Raw genomic sequence first — 18,524 nt, 5'->3', positions numbered from 1 at the left:
GATGGGAGACACGGGGAGGACAGGGGGCAGGATGGGAGACACGGGGAGGACAGGGGGCAGGATGGGAGACACGGAGAGGACAGGGGGCAGGATGGGAGACACGGGGAGTACAGGGGGCAGGATGGGAGACACGTGGAGGACAGGGGGCAAGATGGGAGACACGGGGGGGGGACGGGGCAGGATGGGAGACACGGGGGGGACAGGGGGCAGGATGGGAGACACGGGGAGGACAGGGGGCAGGATGGGAGACACGGGGAGGACAAGGGCAGGATGGGAGACGGGGAGGACAGGGGGCAGGGTGGGAGACACGGGGAGGACAGGGGGCAGGATGGGAGACACGGGGAGGACAGGCGGCAGGATGGGAGACACGGGGAGGACAGGGGGAAGTGTGGGAGACACGGGGAGGACAGGGGGCAGGATGGGAGACACGGGGAGGACGGGGCAGGATGGGAGACACGGGGAGGACTGGGGGCAGGATGGGAGACACGGGGAGGACTGGGGGCAGGATGGGAGACACGGGGAGGACTGGGGGCAGGATGGGAGACACGGGGAGGACAGGGGGCAGGATGGGAGACACGGGGAGGACTGGGGGCAGGATGGGAGACACGGGGAGGACTGGGGGCAGGATGGGAGACACGGGGAGGACGGGGCAGGATGGGAGACACGGGAGGACTGGGGGCAGGATGGGAGACACTGGGAGGACTGGGGGCTGGATGGGAGACGGGGAGGACAGGGGGCAGGGTGGGAGACACGGGGAGGACAGGGGGCCAGATTGGAGACACGGGGAGGACAGGGCAGGGCAGGGGAGACACGGGGGGGACAGGGGGCAGGATGGGAGACACGGGGAGGACAGGGGGCAGGATGGGAGACACGGGGAGGACAGGGGGCAGGATGGGTGACAGGGGGCAGGATGGGAGACACGGGGAGGACAGGGGGCAGGATGGGAGACACGGAGAGGACAGGGGGCAGGGTGGGAGACACGGGGAGGACGGGGCAGAAGGGAGACACGGGGAGGACAGGGGGCAGGATGGGAGACACGGGGAGGACAGGGGGCAGGATGGGAGACACGGGGAGGACAGAGGGCAGGATGGGAGACACGGGGAGGACAGGGGGCAGGATGGGAGACACGGAGAGGACAGGGGGCAGTGTGGGAGACACGGGGAGTACAGGGGGCAGGATGGGAGACACGGGGAGGACAGGGGGCAGGATGGGAGACACTGGGAGGACAGGGGGCAGGATGGGAGACACGGGGAGGACAGGGGGCAGGATGGGAGACACGGGGAGGACAGGGGGCAGGATGGGAGACACGGGGAGGACAGGGGGCAGGATGGGAGACACGGGGAGGACAGGGGGCAGGATGGGAGACACGGGGAGGACAGGGGGCAGGATGGGAGACACGGAGAGGACAGCGGGCAGGATGGGAGACACGGGGAGGACAGGGGGCAGGATGGGAGACACGGGGAGGACGGGGCAGGATGGGAGACGGCGAGGACAGGGGGCAGGATGGGAGACACGGAGAGGACAGCGGGCAGGATGGGAGACACGGGGAGGACAGGGGGCAGGATGGGAGACACGGGGAGGACAGGGGGCAGGATGGGAGACACGGGGAGGACAGGGGGCAGGATGGGAGACACGGGGAGGACGGGGCAGGATGGGAGACGGGGAGGACAGGGGGCCGGATGGGAGACGGGGAGGACAGGGGGCAGGATGGGAGACACGGGGAGGACAGGGGGCAGGATGGGAGACACGGGGAGGACAGGGGGCAGGATGGGAGACACGGGGAGGACGGGGCAGGATGGGAGACGGGGAGGACAGGGGGCCGGATGGGAGACGGGGAGGACAGGGGGCAGGATGGGAGACACGGGGAGGACAGGGGGCAGGATGGGAGACACGGGGAGGACAGGGGGCAGGATGGGAGACACGGGGAGGACAGGGGGCAGGATGGGAGACACGGGGAGGGCAGGGGGCAGGATGGGAGACACGGGGAGGACAGGGGGCAGGATGGGAGACACGGGGAGGACAGGGGGCAGGATGGGAGACACGGGGAGGACAGGGGGCAGGATGGGAGACACGGGGAGGACAGGGGGCAGGATGGGAGACACGGAGAGGACAGGGGGCAGGATGGGAGACACGGGGAGTACAGGGGGCAGGATGGGAGACACGTGGAGGACAGGGGGCAAGATGGGAGACACGGGGGGGGGACGGGGCAGGATGGGAGACACGGGGGGGACAGGGGGCAGGATGGGAGACACGGGGAGGACAGGGGGCAGGATGGGAGACACGGGGAGGACAAGGGCAGGATGGGAGACGGGGAGGACAGGGGGCAGGGTGGGAGACACGGGGAGGACAGGGGGCAGGATGGGAGACACGGGGAGGACAGGCGGCAGGATGGGAGACACGGGGAGGACAGGGGGAAGTGTGGGAGACACGGGGAGGACAGGGGGCAGGATGGGAGACACGGGGAGGACGGGGCAGGATGGGAGACACGGGGAGGACTGGGGGCAGGATGGGAGACACGGGGAGGACTGGGGGCAGGATGGGAGACACGGGGAGGACTGGGGGCAGGATGGGAGACACGGGGAGGACTGGGGGCAGGATGGGAGACACGGGGAGGACTGGGGGCAGGATGAGAGACACGGGGAGGACTGGGGGCAGGATGGGAGACACGGGGAGGACGGGGCAGGATGGGAGACACGGGGAGGACTGGGGGCAGGATGGGAGACACTGGGAGGACTGGGGGCTGGATGGGAGACGGGGAGGACAGGGGGCAGGGTGGGAGACACGGGGAGGACAGGGGGCCAGATTGGAGACACGGGGAGGACAGGGCAGGGCAGGGGAGACACGGGGGGGACAGGGGGCAGGATGGGAGACACGGGGAGGACAGGGGGCAGGATGGGAGACACGGGGAGGACAGGGGGCAGGATGGGTGACAGGGGGCAGGATGGGAGACACGGGGAGGACAGGGGGCAGGATGGGAGACACGGAGAGGACAGGGGGCAGGGTGGGAGACACGGGGAGGACGGGGCAGAAGGGAGACACGGGGAGGACAGGGGGCAGGATGGGAGACACGGGGAGGACAGGGGGCAGGATGGGAGACACGGGGAGGACAGAGGGCAGGATGGGAGACACGGGGAGGACAGTGGGCAGGATGGGAGACACGGGGAGGACAGGGGGAAGTGTGGGAGACACGGGGAGGACAGGGGGCAGGATGGGAGACACGGGGAGGACAGGGGGCAGGATGGGAGACACGGGGAGGACGGGGCAGGATGGGAGACGGGGAGGACAGGGGGCCGGATGGGAGACACGGGGAGGACATGGGGCAGGGTGGGAGACACGGGGAGGACGGGGCAGGCTGGGAGACACGGGGAGGACAGGGGGCAGGATGGGAGACACGGGGAGGACAGGGGGCCGGATGGGAGACACGGGGAGGACAGGGGGCCGGATGGGAGACACGGGGAGGACAGGGGGCAGGATGGGAGACACGGGGAGGACAGGGGGCAGGATGGGAGACACGGGGAGGACGGGGTGGGGAGACACGGGGAGGACAGGAAGCAGGATGGGAGACACGGGGAGGACAGGGGGCAGGATGGGAGACACGGGGAGGACAGGGGGCAGGATGGGAGACACGGGGAGGACAGGGGCAGGGGAGACACGGGGAGGACAGGGGGCAGGATGGGAGACACGGGGAGGACAGGGGGCAGGATGGCAGACACGGGGAGGACGGGGCAGGATGGGAGACACGGGGAGGACAGGGGGCAGGATGGGAGACACGGGGAGGACAGGGGGCAGGATGGGAGACACGGGGAGGACAGGGGGCCGGATGGGAGACACGGGGAGGACAGGGGGCAGGATGGGAGACACGGGGAGTACAGGGGGCAGGATGGGAGACACGGGGAGGACAGGGGGCAGGATGGGAGACACGGGGGGGACAGGGGGCAGGATGGGAGACACGGGGAGGACAGGGGGCAGGATGGGTGACAGGGGGCAGGATGGGAGACACGGGGAGGACAGGGGGCAGGATGGGAGACACGGGGAGGACAGGGGGCAGTGTGGGAGACACGGGGAAGACAGGGGGCGGGATGGGAGACACGGGGAGGACAGGGGGCAGGATGGGAGACACGGGGAGGACGGGGCAGGATGGGAGACACGGGGGGGGGGGACAGGGGGCAGGATGGGAGACACGGGGAGGACAGGGGGCAGGATGGGAGACACGGGGAGGACAGGGGGCAGGATGGGAGACACGGGGAGGACAGGGGGCAGGATGGGAGACAGGGGGCAGGATGGGAGACACGGGGAGGACAGGGGGCAGGATGGGAGACACGGGGAGGACAGGGGGCAGGGTGGGAGACACGGGGAGGACGGGGCAGGCTGGGAGACACGGGGAGGACAGGGGGCAGGATGGGAGACACGGGGAGGACAGGGGGCAGGATGGGAGACACGGGGAGGACAGGGGGCAGGATGGGAGACACGGGGAGGACAGGGGGCCGGATGGGAGACACGGGGAGGACAGGGGGCCGGATGGGAGACACGGGGAGGACAGGGGGCAGGATGGGAGACACGGGGAGGACAGGGGGCAGGATGGGAGACACGGGGAGGACAGGGGGCAGGGGAGACACGGGGAGGACAGGGGGCAGGATGGGAGACACGGGGAGATGCGTACAGGGCTTGCCTGGGAGACACGGGGAGGACAGGGGGCAGGATGGCAGACACGGGGAGGACGGGGCAGGATGGGAGACACGGGGAGGACAGGGGGCAGGATGGGAGACACGGGGAGGACAGGGGGCAGGATGGGAGACACGGGGAGGACAGGGGGCAGGATGGGAGACACGGGGAGGACAGGGGGCAGGATGGGAGACACGGGGAGGACAGGGGGCAGGATGGGAGACACGGGGGGGGGGGGGACAGGGGGCAGGATGGGGGACAGGGGGCAGGATGGGAGACACGGGGAGGTGTGTACAGGGCTTGCCTGGGAGACACGGGGAGGACTGGGAGACACGGGGAGGTGCGTACAGGGCTTGCCTGGGAGACACGGGGAGGTGTGTACAGGGCTTGCCTGGGAGACACGGGGAGGACTGGGAGACACGGGGAGGTGTGTACAGGGCTTGCCTGGGAGACACGGGGAGGTGCGTACAGGGCTTGCCTGGGAGACACGGGGAGGTGTGTACAGGGCTTGCCTGGGAGACACGGGGAGGTGCGTACAGGGCTTGCCTGGGAGACACGGGGAGGTGCGTACAGGGCTTGCCTGGGAGATGTGGGGTAAGGAGGTTTGAGGATGTATTTCTATTTGAGCAGTGAAATGCCTTCTGATTTAGTTGTCTTATTGATGCCCATGTCCAACAGGAGATCGGAATTGAGAAGATGCCTGGAGAGAAGTTGGGGATCAGTATTCGAGGGGGGAGCTAAGGGCCACCCTGGAAATCCATTTGATTCAACGGATGAAGGGATCTTTATTTCAAAGGTACTGAACCATGAAGCAGATTGGCCAAAGACGGGGCTGCAGGGTGACGGGTTTATCTGTGACACTCGGTGTGCTCAACCCATCACTGACTCTCTGTGAAGGTAGACTGGGACAGGGGCACAGGACCAGGGTGCTTGCTGCACCACTCACTTTGCCTGTGGCAATGCAGGATTGCGAGCCCATCTGGTGTGCTTGAGAGCTGAACCTCCCAGTCTCCCCATGGAAAGTTCTGGAAACAATTATGCGGGATAGAATTCATTGTTGCATGAAGAATGTGGGTTGATTCAGAATGGCCAGTATGGATTTCTAAAGGGGAAATCGCATTTCACAAACTTGCTGGAGAATTTTGAAGAGGTAACAGAGAGAGTCGATGAGGGTAATGTTGATATGGTGCACATGGACTTCCAAGAGGCATTTGATACAGTCCCACACAGACCTTTGCCAAAGGCCAGAACTCCTGGATTAAAAGGGTCAGTGGCAACATGGATGTGGAATTGACTGAGCGACAGGAAACAGCGGGTAAAGCTGAATGGATATATATCTGCAGCGGTGAAGCCGACGGCTCAGTATCGGAACCCTTCCTTGTCTTAATATATATCAGTGATCCGCATCCTGGTGTGGACGGCACAATTACAAAGTTTGCGGATGATACAAAACGTGAAAAGGTGACAGGTGCAGTTCAATGAGGAGAAGTGTGAAGTGATGCATTTTGGTAGGAAGGACGTGGAGAGTCAATATAAAATAAATAGTATAACTGGAAAGTGGGTGCAGGAGCAGAGGGAGCTGGGAGAGATCATTGAAGGTGGCTGGACAGCTGCAGAGAGCAGTTAATAAATGAAACAGTACTCTGGGCTTCGGGGCAGAGTATAAGGGCAAGGAGGTTATACTAAACTTCTACAAGACACCAGTAAATGGGAAGAAAAGGGAATAAAAGAGAATACATAATAGGGCAACACAAGGTATACAACTACATAAGTACCGGCATCGGATGAAGCATACAGGGTGTAGTGTTAATGAGGTCAGTCCATAAGAGGGTCATTTAGGAATCTGGTAACAGCGGGGAAGAAGCTGTTTTTGAGTCTGTTAGTGCGTGTTCTCAGACTTCTGTATCTCCTGCCCGATGGAGGAAGTTGGAAGAGTGAATAAGCCGGGTGGGAGGGGTCTTTGATTATGCTGCCCGCTTTCCCCCGGCAGCGGGAGGCAACGGGATGTGAACACATTGGAGAAAGAGCAGAAGAGATTTACAGGAATGGGTCCAGGAATGAGAAGCTTCAGTGATGAGGATAGATTGGAGAGGTTGGGAATGTTCCCCGTGGAGAGAAGGCGGCTGAGAGGAGATTTGATAAAGATGTTGAAAACCGTGAGGGGGTTGGACAGAGTGAATCGGGAGAAGCTGCTAAAAGGATTGAGAATGAGCGGGGCACAGATTTAGTGATTTGCAAAAGAAGCAAATGTGATGTGAGAAAGAACATTTCCACCCAGCGAGGGGCTGGGGTCTGGAATGCACGGCCTGGGAGTGTGGTGGAGGCAGCTTCACTCGAGGAATTCAAGAGGGCATTGGATTCAAATGGAATCAATGTGGAGGGATACAGGGAAAGGGAGGGGAATGGCATTGTTACAATGCTGGTTCGGGGAGCTGGTGCAGACGCAATGGGCCAAATGGCCTTGTTCTGCATCCTAATAATTCTGTAATTCAATAAGGACCCTGCACACGACTTGCACAATTGGAGGAACACATGTTTGTTCAGCTAGAACTATTATATTTCTGTTGCCATAGCAAAGACTCCTCATGAGAAATTCAAGAACTCTCTTTGCTCTGGATTTTTATCTGCTGAATATGGAACCCTCATTGAGGTAGATTTTGGGATGAATTCCCAGGTTGGAGAATTTGAACGTAGACCCTGTTGCGGTGATAACTGAGGCTCCAGTTACTGGTGATGAGAGTTTCTGATTGCCCCTTAGGTCAGTTCGAGTGGAGCAGCAGCCAGGGACGGCAGGCTGAATGTGGGCCTGAGAATCCTGGAAGTCAACAACCATAGCCTTCTGGGAATGACGCACACGGAAGCAGTCCGCATTTTGCGAGGGATCGGCGACACGTTAACAGTGCTGGTCTGCGATGGCTTTGATCCAAGGGCAGCTTCAACCATAGCCATGGAGGTAAAGAATCCGAGTCCAGACACCAACCTGGGACTGCTGACTCCAGTTTCCTGAATGTGGGAATTGTGTGTCCCTGTGTGAGACAGATAAACAGAGAGAGAGGAGGTGTTCATCAGCGTGTGAGAGAATGTGTTGGTTTTCCTATTGGGATGATGAATGTTCTCCTGGTGGGATTCTGAATAATGAATGGTCATCCATTTGGTCTTCTATACAGTGGAGAATGGAGATGAGCCATTGTAACCAGCCTTACCTAAATCTACACCCTTAGTACCTCCTTCAAACGCTGCGTTGATTTAGAACAGAAATGAATCACAGAATCACACAGTGCAGAAGTGGCCCTTCGGCCCATCGAGTCTGCACCGAGACATGAAAACCACCTAATCCCACTTGCCAGCACTTGGCCAATAGACTTGAACGTTAAGACGTGCTGAGTACTCACCCAGGTACTTTTTAAAGGATGTGAGGCAGCCCGCCTCTCCCACCCTCCCAGGCAGTGCGTTCCAGGCCGTCACCACCCTCTGGGTAAAAAGGTTTTTCCTCAAATCCCCCCTGGACCTCTCACCCCTCACCTTGAACTTGTGTCCCCCTCGTAACTGACCTTTCAACTAAGGGGAACAGCTGCTCCCTATCCACCCTGTCCATGCCCCTCAGAATCTTGTCCACCTCGATCAGGTCACCCCTCAGTCTTCTCTGCTCCAGAGAAAACAACCCAAGCCTATCCAACCTCTCTTCATAACTGAAACGTTCCATCCCAGCAACATCCTGGTGAATCTCCTCTGCACCCCCTCCAGTACAATCACATCCTTCCTATAATGTGGTGACCAGAATTACACCCAGTGCTCCAGCTGTGGCCTCACCAAAGTTCTCCAACCCCAACATGGCCTCCCTGCTTTTGTAATCTATGCCCCGATTGATAAAGGCGAGTGTCCCTTAGGCCTTTTTCACCCCCCTATTAACCTGTCCTTCTGCCGTCAGAGATCTATGGACAAACACACCAAGGTCCCTTTGTTCCTCAGGATTTCCCAGTGTCAGACCTTCCATTGAATATTTCCTTGTCAAATTGCTCCTTCCAAAGTGTAACACCTCACACTTTTCAGGGTTAAATTCCATCGGCTACTTTTCAGCCCATTTGACCACCGCGTCGATATCTTCCTGTAACCCCAAGACTCTCACTGTTACCCACCCGGCCAATCTTTGTGTCATCCACAAACTTACTGACCCCACCCCCCACATAGTCATCTCTGCCATTTATATAAATGATGAACATTAGGAGACTCAGCACAGATCCCTGTGGTCCCCACTGGACACTGGCTTCCAGTCACTAAAGCAGCCGTCTGTTACCACCCTCTGCCTCCTACAGCTCAGCCAGCTTTGAATCCACCTTATCAAGTTCCCCTGGATCCCATGTACATTTGCTTTCTTTATAAGTCTCTCATGTGGGATCTTGTCAAAGACTTTGCTGAAATGCATGTAAACTACATCAACTACACTACCCTCATCTACACACCTGTCAACCCTCGCCCTTATCTCATCCGTTTTACCTGTAATACTCCTGACATTAAAATAGAGGCCATCCAGCCTTGTCTTCCTCCCTTGAAACTTAATACAGCTGTATCCTCTCTGACTTGAATGCTTTACTACATCATGCTGTGTCCCTATTCTAACAGCTTGCATCCCCTCCCCCTGCCGAATTAGTTTCAATTCTTCCCAGTAATCTTCTGAGATAATTGCTCACACACACTGAGGCTGTTAACTAAATCTGGTTCGTTGCTAAATTTAAACATTCTCCCTTGTTAATTCGGGGCTATATTGCGGAAAACTATTCCAGACACATGAAAGAAATTCACTACACTTCTGATGTGCTCATTTGCTACTTCTAATCTTTGTGGAAGATAAAATCCCACATTAAAGTCACTTCGCTTTTGCCACACAGTGCATTTATGCGATTGCCCACTGAGTGTTCCTTGATCCTATTGACAAAATCTCCACTGTGATTAGCTCTCATTATTCCTGTCCTATCTTTGAATGATTGGCTCCTTCAATCATCATGCTGCACTGTCAGAGGGTCAGTACTGAGGGAGCCGCACTGTCAGAGGGTCAGTACTGAGGGAGTGCCGCACTGTCAGAGGGTCAGTACTGAGGGAGCCGCACTGTCAGAGGGTCAGTACTGAGGGAGTGCTGCACTGTCAGAGGGTCAGTACTGAGGGAGTGCCGCACTGTCAGAGGGTCAGTACTGAGGGAGTGCCGCACTGTCAGAGGGTCAGTACTGAGAGAGTGCTGCACTGTCAGAGGGTCAGTACTGAGGGAGTGCTGCACTGTCAGAGGGTCAGTACTGAGGGAGTGCCGCACTGTCAGAGGGTCAGTACTGAGGGAGTGCCGCACTGTCAGAGGGTCAGTACTGAGGGAGTGCTGCACTGTCAGAGGGTCAGTACTGAGGGAGTGCTGCACTGTCAGAGGGTCAGTACTGAGGGAGTGACGCACTGTCAGAGGGTCAGTACTGAGGGAGTGCCGCACTGTCAGAGGGTCAGTGCTGAGGGAGTGCTGCACTGTCAGAGGGTTAGTACTGAGGGAGTGCTGCACTGTCAGAGGGTCAGTGCTGAGGGAGCGCTGCACTGTCAGAGGGTCAGTACTGCGGGAGCGCTGCACTGTCAGAGGGTCAGTACAGAGGGAGCGCTGCACTGTCAGAGGGTCAGTACTGAGGGAGTAACGCACTGTCAGAGGGACAGTACTGAGGGAGCGCCGCACTGTCAGAGGGTCAGTACTGAGGGAGTGCTGCACTGACAGAGGGTCAGTACTGAGGGGGTGCTGCACTGTCAGAGGGTCAGTACTGAGGGAGTGCTGCACTGTCAGAGGGTCAGTACTGAGGGAGTGCCGCACTGTCAGAATCAGTACTGAGGGAGTGCTGCACTGTCAGAGGGTCAGTACTGAGGGAGTGCCGCGCTGTCAGAGGGTCAGTACTGAGGGAGTGCTGCACTGTCAGAGGGTCAGTACTGAGGGAGTGCTGCACTGTCAGAGGGTCAGTACTGAGGAAGTGACGCAGTGCCAGAGGGTCAGTACTGAGGGGGTGCTGCACTGTCAGAGGGTCAGTACTGAGGGAGTGCTGCACTGTCAGAGGGTCAGTACTGAGGGAGTGCCGCACTGTCAAATGGGTCAGTGTCGATGGGACTCCGCACTGTCAGAGGGTCAGTACTGAGGGAGCGCTGCACTGTCAGAGGGTCAGTACTGAGAGAGTGCTGCACTGTCAGAGGGTCAGTACTGAGGGAGTGCTGCACTGTCAGTGGGTCAGTACTGAGGGAGTGCCGCACTGTCAGAGGGTCAGTACTGAGGGAGTGCCGCACTGTCAGAGGGTCAGTAGTGAGGGAGTGCTGCACTGTCAGAGGGTCAGTACTGAGGGAGTGCTGCACTGTCAGAGGGTCAGTGCTGAGGGAGTGCTGCACTGTCAGAGGGTTAGTACTGAGGGAGTGCAGCACTGTCAGAGGGTCAGTGCTGAGGGAGTGCTGCACTGTCAGAGGGTTAGTACTGAGGGAGTGCTGCACTGTCAGAGGGTCAGTGCTGAGGGAGTGCTGCACTGTGAGAGGGTCAGTGCTGAGGGAGTGCTGCACTGTGAGAGGGTCAGTACTGAGGGAGTGCTGCACTGTCAGAGGGTCAGTACTGAGGGAGTGCTGCACTGTCAGAGGGTCAGTACTGAGGGAGTGCCGCACTGTCAAATGGGTCAGTGTCGATGGGACTCCGCACTGTCAGAGGGTTAGTACTGAGGGAGCGCCGCACTGTCAGAGGGTCAGTACTGAGGGAGTGCTGTACTGTCAGAGGGTCAGTACTAAGGGAGTGCCGCACTGTCAGAGGGTCATTACTGAGGGAGTGCTGCACTGTCAGAGGGTCAGTACTGTGGGAGTGCCGCACTGTCAGAGGGTCAGTACTGAGGGAGTGCCGCACTGTCAGAGGGTCAGTACTGAGGGAGTGCCGCACTGTCAGAGGGTCAGTACTGAGGGAGTGCCGCACTGTCAGAGGGTCAGTACTGAGGGAGTGCCACACTGTCAGAGGGTCAGTACTGAGGGAGTGCCGCACTGTCTGAGGGTCAGTACTGAGGGAGCGCTGCATTGTCAGAGGGTCAGTACTGAGGGAGTGCCGCACTGTCAGAGGGTCAGTACTGAGGGAGTGCTGCACTGTCTGAGGGTCAGTACTGAGGGAGTGCTGCACTGTCTGAGGGTCAGTACTGAGGGAGTGCCGCACTGTCAGAGGGTCAGTACTGAGGGAGTGCTGCACTGTCAGAGGGTCAGTACTGAGGGAGCGCTGCACTGTCAGAGGGTCAGTACTGAGGGAGTGCTGCACTGTCAGAGGGTCAGTACTGAGGGAGTGCTGCATTGTCAGAGGGTCAGTACTGAGGGAGTGCTGCACTGTCAGAGGGTCAGTACTGAGGGAGCGCTGCACGGTCAGAGGGTCAGTACTGAGGGAGCGCTGCACTGTCAGAGGGTCAGTACTGAGGGAGTGCGGCACTGTCAGAGGGTCAGTACTGAGGGAGAGCCGCACTGTCAGAGGGTCAGTACTGAGGGAGTGCCGCACTGTCAGAGGGTCAGTACTGAGGGGGTGCTGCACTGTCAGAGGGTCAGTTCTGAGGGAGTGCTGCACTGTCAGAGGGTCAGTACTGAGGGAGTGCCGCACTGTCAAATGGGTCAGTGTCGATGGGACTTCGCACTGTCAGAGGGTCAGTACTGAGGGAGCGCCGCACTGACAGAGGGTTAGTACTGAGGGAGTGCTGCACTGTCAGAGGGTCAGTACTGAGGGAGTGCTGCACTGTCAGAGGGTCAGTACTGAGGGAGTGCCGCACTGTCAGAGGGTCAGTACTGAGGGAGTGCTGCACTGTCAGAGGGTCAGTACTGAGGGAGTGCTGCACTGTCAGAGGGTCAGTACTGAGGGAGTGCCGCACTGTCAAATGGGTCAGTGTCGATGGGACTCCGCACTGTCAGAGGGTCAGTACTGAGGGAGCGCTGCACTGTCAGAGGGTCAGTACTGAGAGAGTGCTGCACTGTCAGAGGGTCAGTACTGAGGGAGTGCTGCACTGTCAGTGGGTCAGTACTGAGGGAGTGCCGCACTGTCAGAGGGTCAGTACTGAGGGAGTGCCGCACTGTCAGAGGGTCAGTAGTGAGGGAGTGCTGCACTGTCAGAGGGTCAGTACTGAGGGAGTGCTGCACTGTCAGAGGGTCAGTGCTGAGGGAGTGCTGCACTGTCAGAGGGTTAGTACTGAGGGAGTGCAGCACTGTCAGAGGGTCAGTACTGAGGGAGTGCTGCACTGTCAGAGGGTCAGTACTGAGGGAGTGCTGCACTGTTAGAGGGTCAGTACTGAGGGAGTGCCGCACTGTCAAATGGGTCAGTGTCGATGGGACTCCGCACTGTCAGAGGGTCAGTACTGAGGGAGCGCCGCACTGTCAGAGGGTCAGTACTGAGGGAGTGCTGTACTGTCAGAGGGTCAGTACTAGGGGGGGGCTTTGCCCCCGACGATGTCGCGGGCACTGATCTCTTTGATCCTAAAACGGGATAAGGACCCCTTGCAGTGCGGATCATATAGGCCTATTTCACTCCTTAACGTAGACGCTAAGTTGCTGGCGAAGATCCTGGCTACCAGGATAGAGGATTGTGTGCCAGAGGTAATTCATGAAGATCAGACAGGGTTTGTCAAGGGGCGGCAGCTCAACACGAATGTGCGGAGACTGCTCAATGCTATCATGATGCCGGCAGTGGAGGGGGAGGCGGAGATAGTGGTGGCGCTGGATGCAGAGAAGGCGTTTGATAGAGTTGAATGGGGGTACCTATGGGAGGTGCTGGAGAGGTTTGGATTTGGGGAGGGATTCATCAAATGGGTGAGGCTGCTTTACGCGGCGCCGATGGCGAGTGTAGTCACAAATGGAAGGAGATCGGAGTATTTTAGGCTTTATCGTGGGACCAGGCAGGGGTGTCCCCTGTCCCCCCTGCTCTTTGCACTGGCGATTGAACCGCTGGCCATGGCGTTGAGGGAGTCAGGGAAGTGGAGGGGTCTGGTGCGGGGGGGGGAGGAGCACCGGGTATCGCTGTATGCAGACGACCTGCTGTTATATGTGGCGGACCCAGAGGGGGGAATGCCGGGGGTGATGGAACTGTTAGCGGAATTTGGGGGCTTCTCGGGCTATAAGCTGAACTTAGGAAAGAGCGAGGTATTTGTAGTGCACCCGGGAGATCAGGAGGAGGGAATTGGGAGGCTCCCCTTCAGGAGGGCAGTGAAGAGTTTCAGGTACCTGGGGGTGCAGGTGGCCAGGAGTTGGGGGGCTCTTCATAAGCTTAACTTCACCAGACTAGTGGAACAGATGGAGGAGGAATTTAAAAGGTGGGACATGGTGCCGCTATCGCTGGCGGGCAGAGTGCAATCCGTCAAAATGACGGTTCTCCCGAGGTTCTTGTTCCTCTTCCAGTGCTTGCCCATCTTTATCCCTAGGGCCTTTTTTAAAAGAGTGACCAGCAGCATCATGGGATTTGTTTGGGCGCATGGCACCCCAAGGGTGAAGAGGGTCTTCTTGGAGCGGAGTAGGGATGGGGGGGGGCTGGCGTTGCCCAACCTCTCGGGGTATTACTGGGCGGCCAACGTGTCTATGGTGCGTAAGTGGGTGATGGAGGGGGAGGGGGCAGCATGGAAACGGATGGAGAGAGCGTCCTGTGGGGATACAAGCCTGGGGGCCCTGGTAACGGCGCCGTGGCCGCTCCCTCCCACGAGGTATACCACGAGTCCGGTGGTGGCGGCTACCCTCAAGATTTGGGGGCAGTGGAGGCGACATAGGGGAGAAGTGGGGGGCTCGATGGAGGCTCCGTTAAGGGGGAACCATAGGTTCGTCCCGGGGAACATGGATGGGGGATTTCGGGGATGGTATAGAGCGGGCATTAGACAGCTGAAGGACCTGTTTATCGACGGAAGGTTTGCGAGCCTGGGGGAGTTGGAAGAGAAATTTGGGCTCCCGCCGGGAAACATGTTTAGATATCTGCAGGTAAAGGCATTTGCTAGACGGCAGGTGGAGGGATTCCCTGCGCTCCCCGCGAAGGGGGTGAGTGACAGGGTGCTCTCGGGGGTCTGGGTCGGGGAGGGGAAGATATCCGATATCTACAAGCTTATGCAGGAGAAGGAAGAGGCGTCAGTAGAGGAGCTGAAAACGAAGTGGGAGGGGGAACTGGGGGAACAGATCGAAGACGGGACATGGGCTGATGCCCTGGAGAGGGTAAATTCTTCCTCCTCGTGTGCGCGGCTTAGCCTCATCCAATTCAAGGTGCTGCATAGGGCCCACATGACTGGGACGAGGATGAATAGGTTCTTTGGGGGTGAAGATAGGTGTGCCAGGTGCTCGGGGAGTCCAGCGAACCATGCCCATATGTTCTGGGCATGCCCGGCATTGGAGGAGTTCTGGAAGGGGGTGGCGAGGACGGTGTCAAGGGTGGTGGGATCCAGGGTCAAGCCAGGATGGGGACTCGCGATCTTTGGGGTTGGGGTAGAGCCGGGAGTGCAGGAGGCGAAAGAGGCCGGTGTGCTGGCCTTTGCGTCCCTAGTAGCCCGGCGAAGGATTTTGCTACAGTGGAAGGACGCGAGGCCCCCAAGCGTGGAGACCTGGATCAATGACATGGCGGGCTTTATTAAGCTTGAGAAGGTTAAATTCGCCCTGAGAGGATCGGTGCAAGGGTTCTTTAAACGGTGGCAACCTTTCCTCGACTTTCTGGCTCAACGATAGGGTACTGGGACAGTAGCAGCAGCAACCCGGGGGGGGGGGGGGGGGGGGGGGGGGGGGCGTTGATTATGTTAGCTTATTTTATTTAAATTTGATTTATCTAATTTTAATTTATGGTAAGTTCTCTTGTTTGGGGGGGGGTGGGGGAATGTGATACATGTGATGTTACGGTATGGGGGGAATTGTGGGTGTTATGGGGCTGTTAGTTGCATATTACTGCTTTTTGCTATACTTTTTGTTATATTTTCTGCAAAAAAATTCCAATAAAAAAAAAATTTAAAAAAAAAAAAAAAAAAAAAAAAAAAAAAAAAAAAAAAAAAAAAAAGAGGGTCAGTACTAAGGGAGTGCCGCACTGTCAGAGGGTCATTACTGAGGGAGTGCTGCACTGTCAGAGGGTCAGTACTGTGGGAGTGCCGCACTGTCAGAGGGTCAGTACTGAGGGAGTGCCGCACTGTCAGAGGGTCAGTACTGAGGGAGTGCCGCACTGTCAGAGGGTCAGTACTGAGGGAGTGCCGCACTGTCAGAGGGTCAGTACTGAGGGAGTGCCACACTGTCAGAGGGTCAGTACTGAGGGAGTGCCGCACTGTCTGAGGGTCAGTACTGAGGGAGTGCTGCATTGTCAGAGGGTCAGTACTGAGGGAGTGCCGCACTGTCAGAGGGTCAGTACTGAGGGAGTGCTGCACTGTCTGAGGGTCAGTACTGAGGGAGTGCTGCACTGTCTGAGGGTCAGTACTGAGGGAGTGCCGCACTGTCAGAGGGTCAGTACTGAGGGAGTGCTGCACTGTCAGAGGGTCAGTACTGAGGGAGCGCTGCACTGTCAGAGGGTCAGTACTGAAGGAGTGCTGCACTGTCAGAGGGTCAGTACTGAGGGAGTGCTGCATTGTCAGAGGGTCAGTACTGAGGGAGTGCTGCACTGTCAGAGGGTCAGTACTGAGGGAGCGCTGCACGGTCAGAGGGTCAGTACTGAGGGAGTGCTGCACTGTCAGAGGGTCAGTACTGAGGGAGCGCTGCACTGTCAGAGGGTCAGTACTGAGGGAGTGCGGCACTGTCAGAGGGTCAGTACTGAGGGAGAGCCGCACTGTCAGAGGGTCAGTACTGAGGGAGTGCCGCACTGTCAGAGGGTCAGTACTGAGGGAGAGCCGCACTGTCAGAGGGTCAGTACTGAGGGAGTGCTGCACTGTCAGAGGGTCAGTACTGAGGGAGTGCCGCACTGTCTGAGGGTCAGTATTAATTCTGCTCCCTATTGGCACAGTAGTATATGGCGAGTTCTGTCTATTTGATGTTAAATATGTGCTCTTTTTGCTTGTAAATATTTCTTGTTCTTTCAGTCTTCTCCAGGTATCATTGTTAACCCTTTTGCTGCTGGATTGGGTAGAAAGAACAGTATGGAGAGTATCTCATCCATCGATCGCGATATGAGCCCTGAAGAACTGGAAATCTTGCAGAAGGTAGGATGTTGCCAAACTGGTTCCAGAGATTTTTGCCGCTCAGGGCAGAGACGTTCGAGACATATCTGTGCCAAGAGAAGTTAGAATTCACACATCACTGTTCACTCACTTGATGGTGCAAAGCTTGAATATTACTGAAAAGAAACATCTTACTGAAGCTTTCACCTTGCACTGATCAGGGCAAAGGCGAGAATGTCAAATTTGAACAACCACCACAATATACACGACAGGAAAAAGGGTGCACTCTGATTGGCCAAGGCATTGTCATGCAGAATACTGTAACCTTCTTTAACACATAGGAGAGAAGCCGGCCATTCGGCCCATCAAGTCTGCTCCGCCCTTCAATGACTGATCTGATATAATTCTCAACTCCACCTTCCCGCCTTATCCCCATAATCATAGAATTTACATTGCAGAAGGAGGCCATTCGACCAATCGAGTCTGCATCGGCTCTTGGAAAGAGCACCCTACTTAAGCCCACACCTCCACCCTATCCCAGTAACCCCACCTAACCTTTATGGGCACTAAGGGACAATTTATTGATGAGTGGAGAGCGGTGGATGTTGTTTGCATGGACTTCAGTAAAGCCTTTGACAAGGTGCCTCATGGCAGACTGGTACAAAAGGTGAAGTCACATGGGATCAGAGGTGAGGTGATAAGATGGATACAGAACTGGCTCGGTCACAGAAGGCAAAGGGTAGCAGTAGAAGGGTGTTTTTCTGAATGGACGGTTGTGACTAGTGGTGTTCCACAGGGATCGGTGCTGGGGCCTCTGTTGTTTGTGGTGTACATAAACGATTTGGAGGAAAATGTAGCTGGTCTGATTAGTAAGTTTGTGGATGACACCAAGGTTGGTGGAGTGGCAGATAGTGTTGAGGATTGTCAAAGGATACAGCAGGACATAGATAGGTTAGAGACTTGGGCAGAGAAATGGCAAATGGGGTTTAATCCGGACAAATGTGTGGTAATGCATTTTGGTAGGTCTGACATAGAGGGGAAATGTACCGTAAATGGTAAAACTCTTAGTAATACAGAAAGTCAGTGAAATCTGGGCATGCAGGTCCACAGATCTTTGAAAATGGCAACACAAGTGGACAAGGTAGTCAAGAAAGCAGACGGAATGCTTGCCTTCATTGGACGGGACATCGCGTATAGAAACTGGCAAGTCATGGTACAGTTGTATAGAACCTTGGTAAGGCCGCACTTGGAGTATTGCGCACAATTCTGGCTGCCACACTACCAGAAGGATGTGGAGACTTTGGAGAGGGTGCAGAGGAGGTTGACCAGGATGTTGCCTGGTCTGGAGGGTGTTAGCTATACGGAGAGGCTGAATAGACTCGGACTGTTTTCATTAGAAAGACGGAGGTTGAGGGGTGACCTGATGGAGGTCTACAGGATTATGAGGGGCATGGATAGAGTGGATGGGCAGGCACTCTTTCCCAAGGTGGAGGGGTCAGTCACCAGGGGTCAGAGGTTTAAGGTTCATGGGGCAAAGTTTAAAGGAGATGTGCGAGGTGGGTTTTTTACACGGAGGGTGGTGAGTGTCTGGAATACGTTGCCAGGGCAGGTTGTGGAAGCAGATACATTAACGGCGTTCAAAAGGCATCTTGACAAACACATGGATAGGATGGGGAGAGAGGGAAATGGCAATAAGGAAATATTCAATGAATGGCACCACACTGGGAAATCCTGAGGAACAAAGGGACCTTGGCGTGTTTGTCCATA

General features: G+C 57.3%; 1 protein-coding gene across 1 annotated transcript in view; it reads left to right on the top strand.

The window, feature by feature from the left end:
• LOC119965732 (protein scribble homolog) overlaps positions 1 to 18,524 on the top strand; it is a 154,861-nt gene that overhangs the window by 121,990 nt on the left and 14,347 nt on the right. The window contains 4 exon segments of the mRNA XM_038796494.1: positions 5,341 to 5,391; positions 5,393 to 5,458; positions 7,421 to 7,615; positions 16,680 to 16,799. Coding sequence (XP_038652422.1) covers positions 5,341 to 5,391; positions 5,393 to 5,458; positions 7,421 to 7,615; positions 16,680 to 16,799 — 432 coding nt within the window.

This window comes from Scyliorhinus canicula, chromosome 5 (assembly GCF_902713615.1).
Source record: "Scyliorhinus canicula chromosome 5, sScyCan1.1, whole genome shotgun sequence".
Lineage (NCBI taxonomy): Eukaryota > Metazoa > Chordata > Chondrichthyes > Carcharhiniformes > Scyliorhinidae > Scyliorhinus > Scyliorhinus canicula.
Note: the sequence above shows the minus strand (reverse complement) of the source record. Positions and strands in the feature narration are given on the sequence as shown.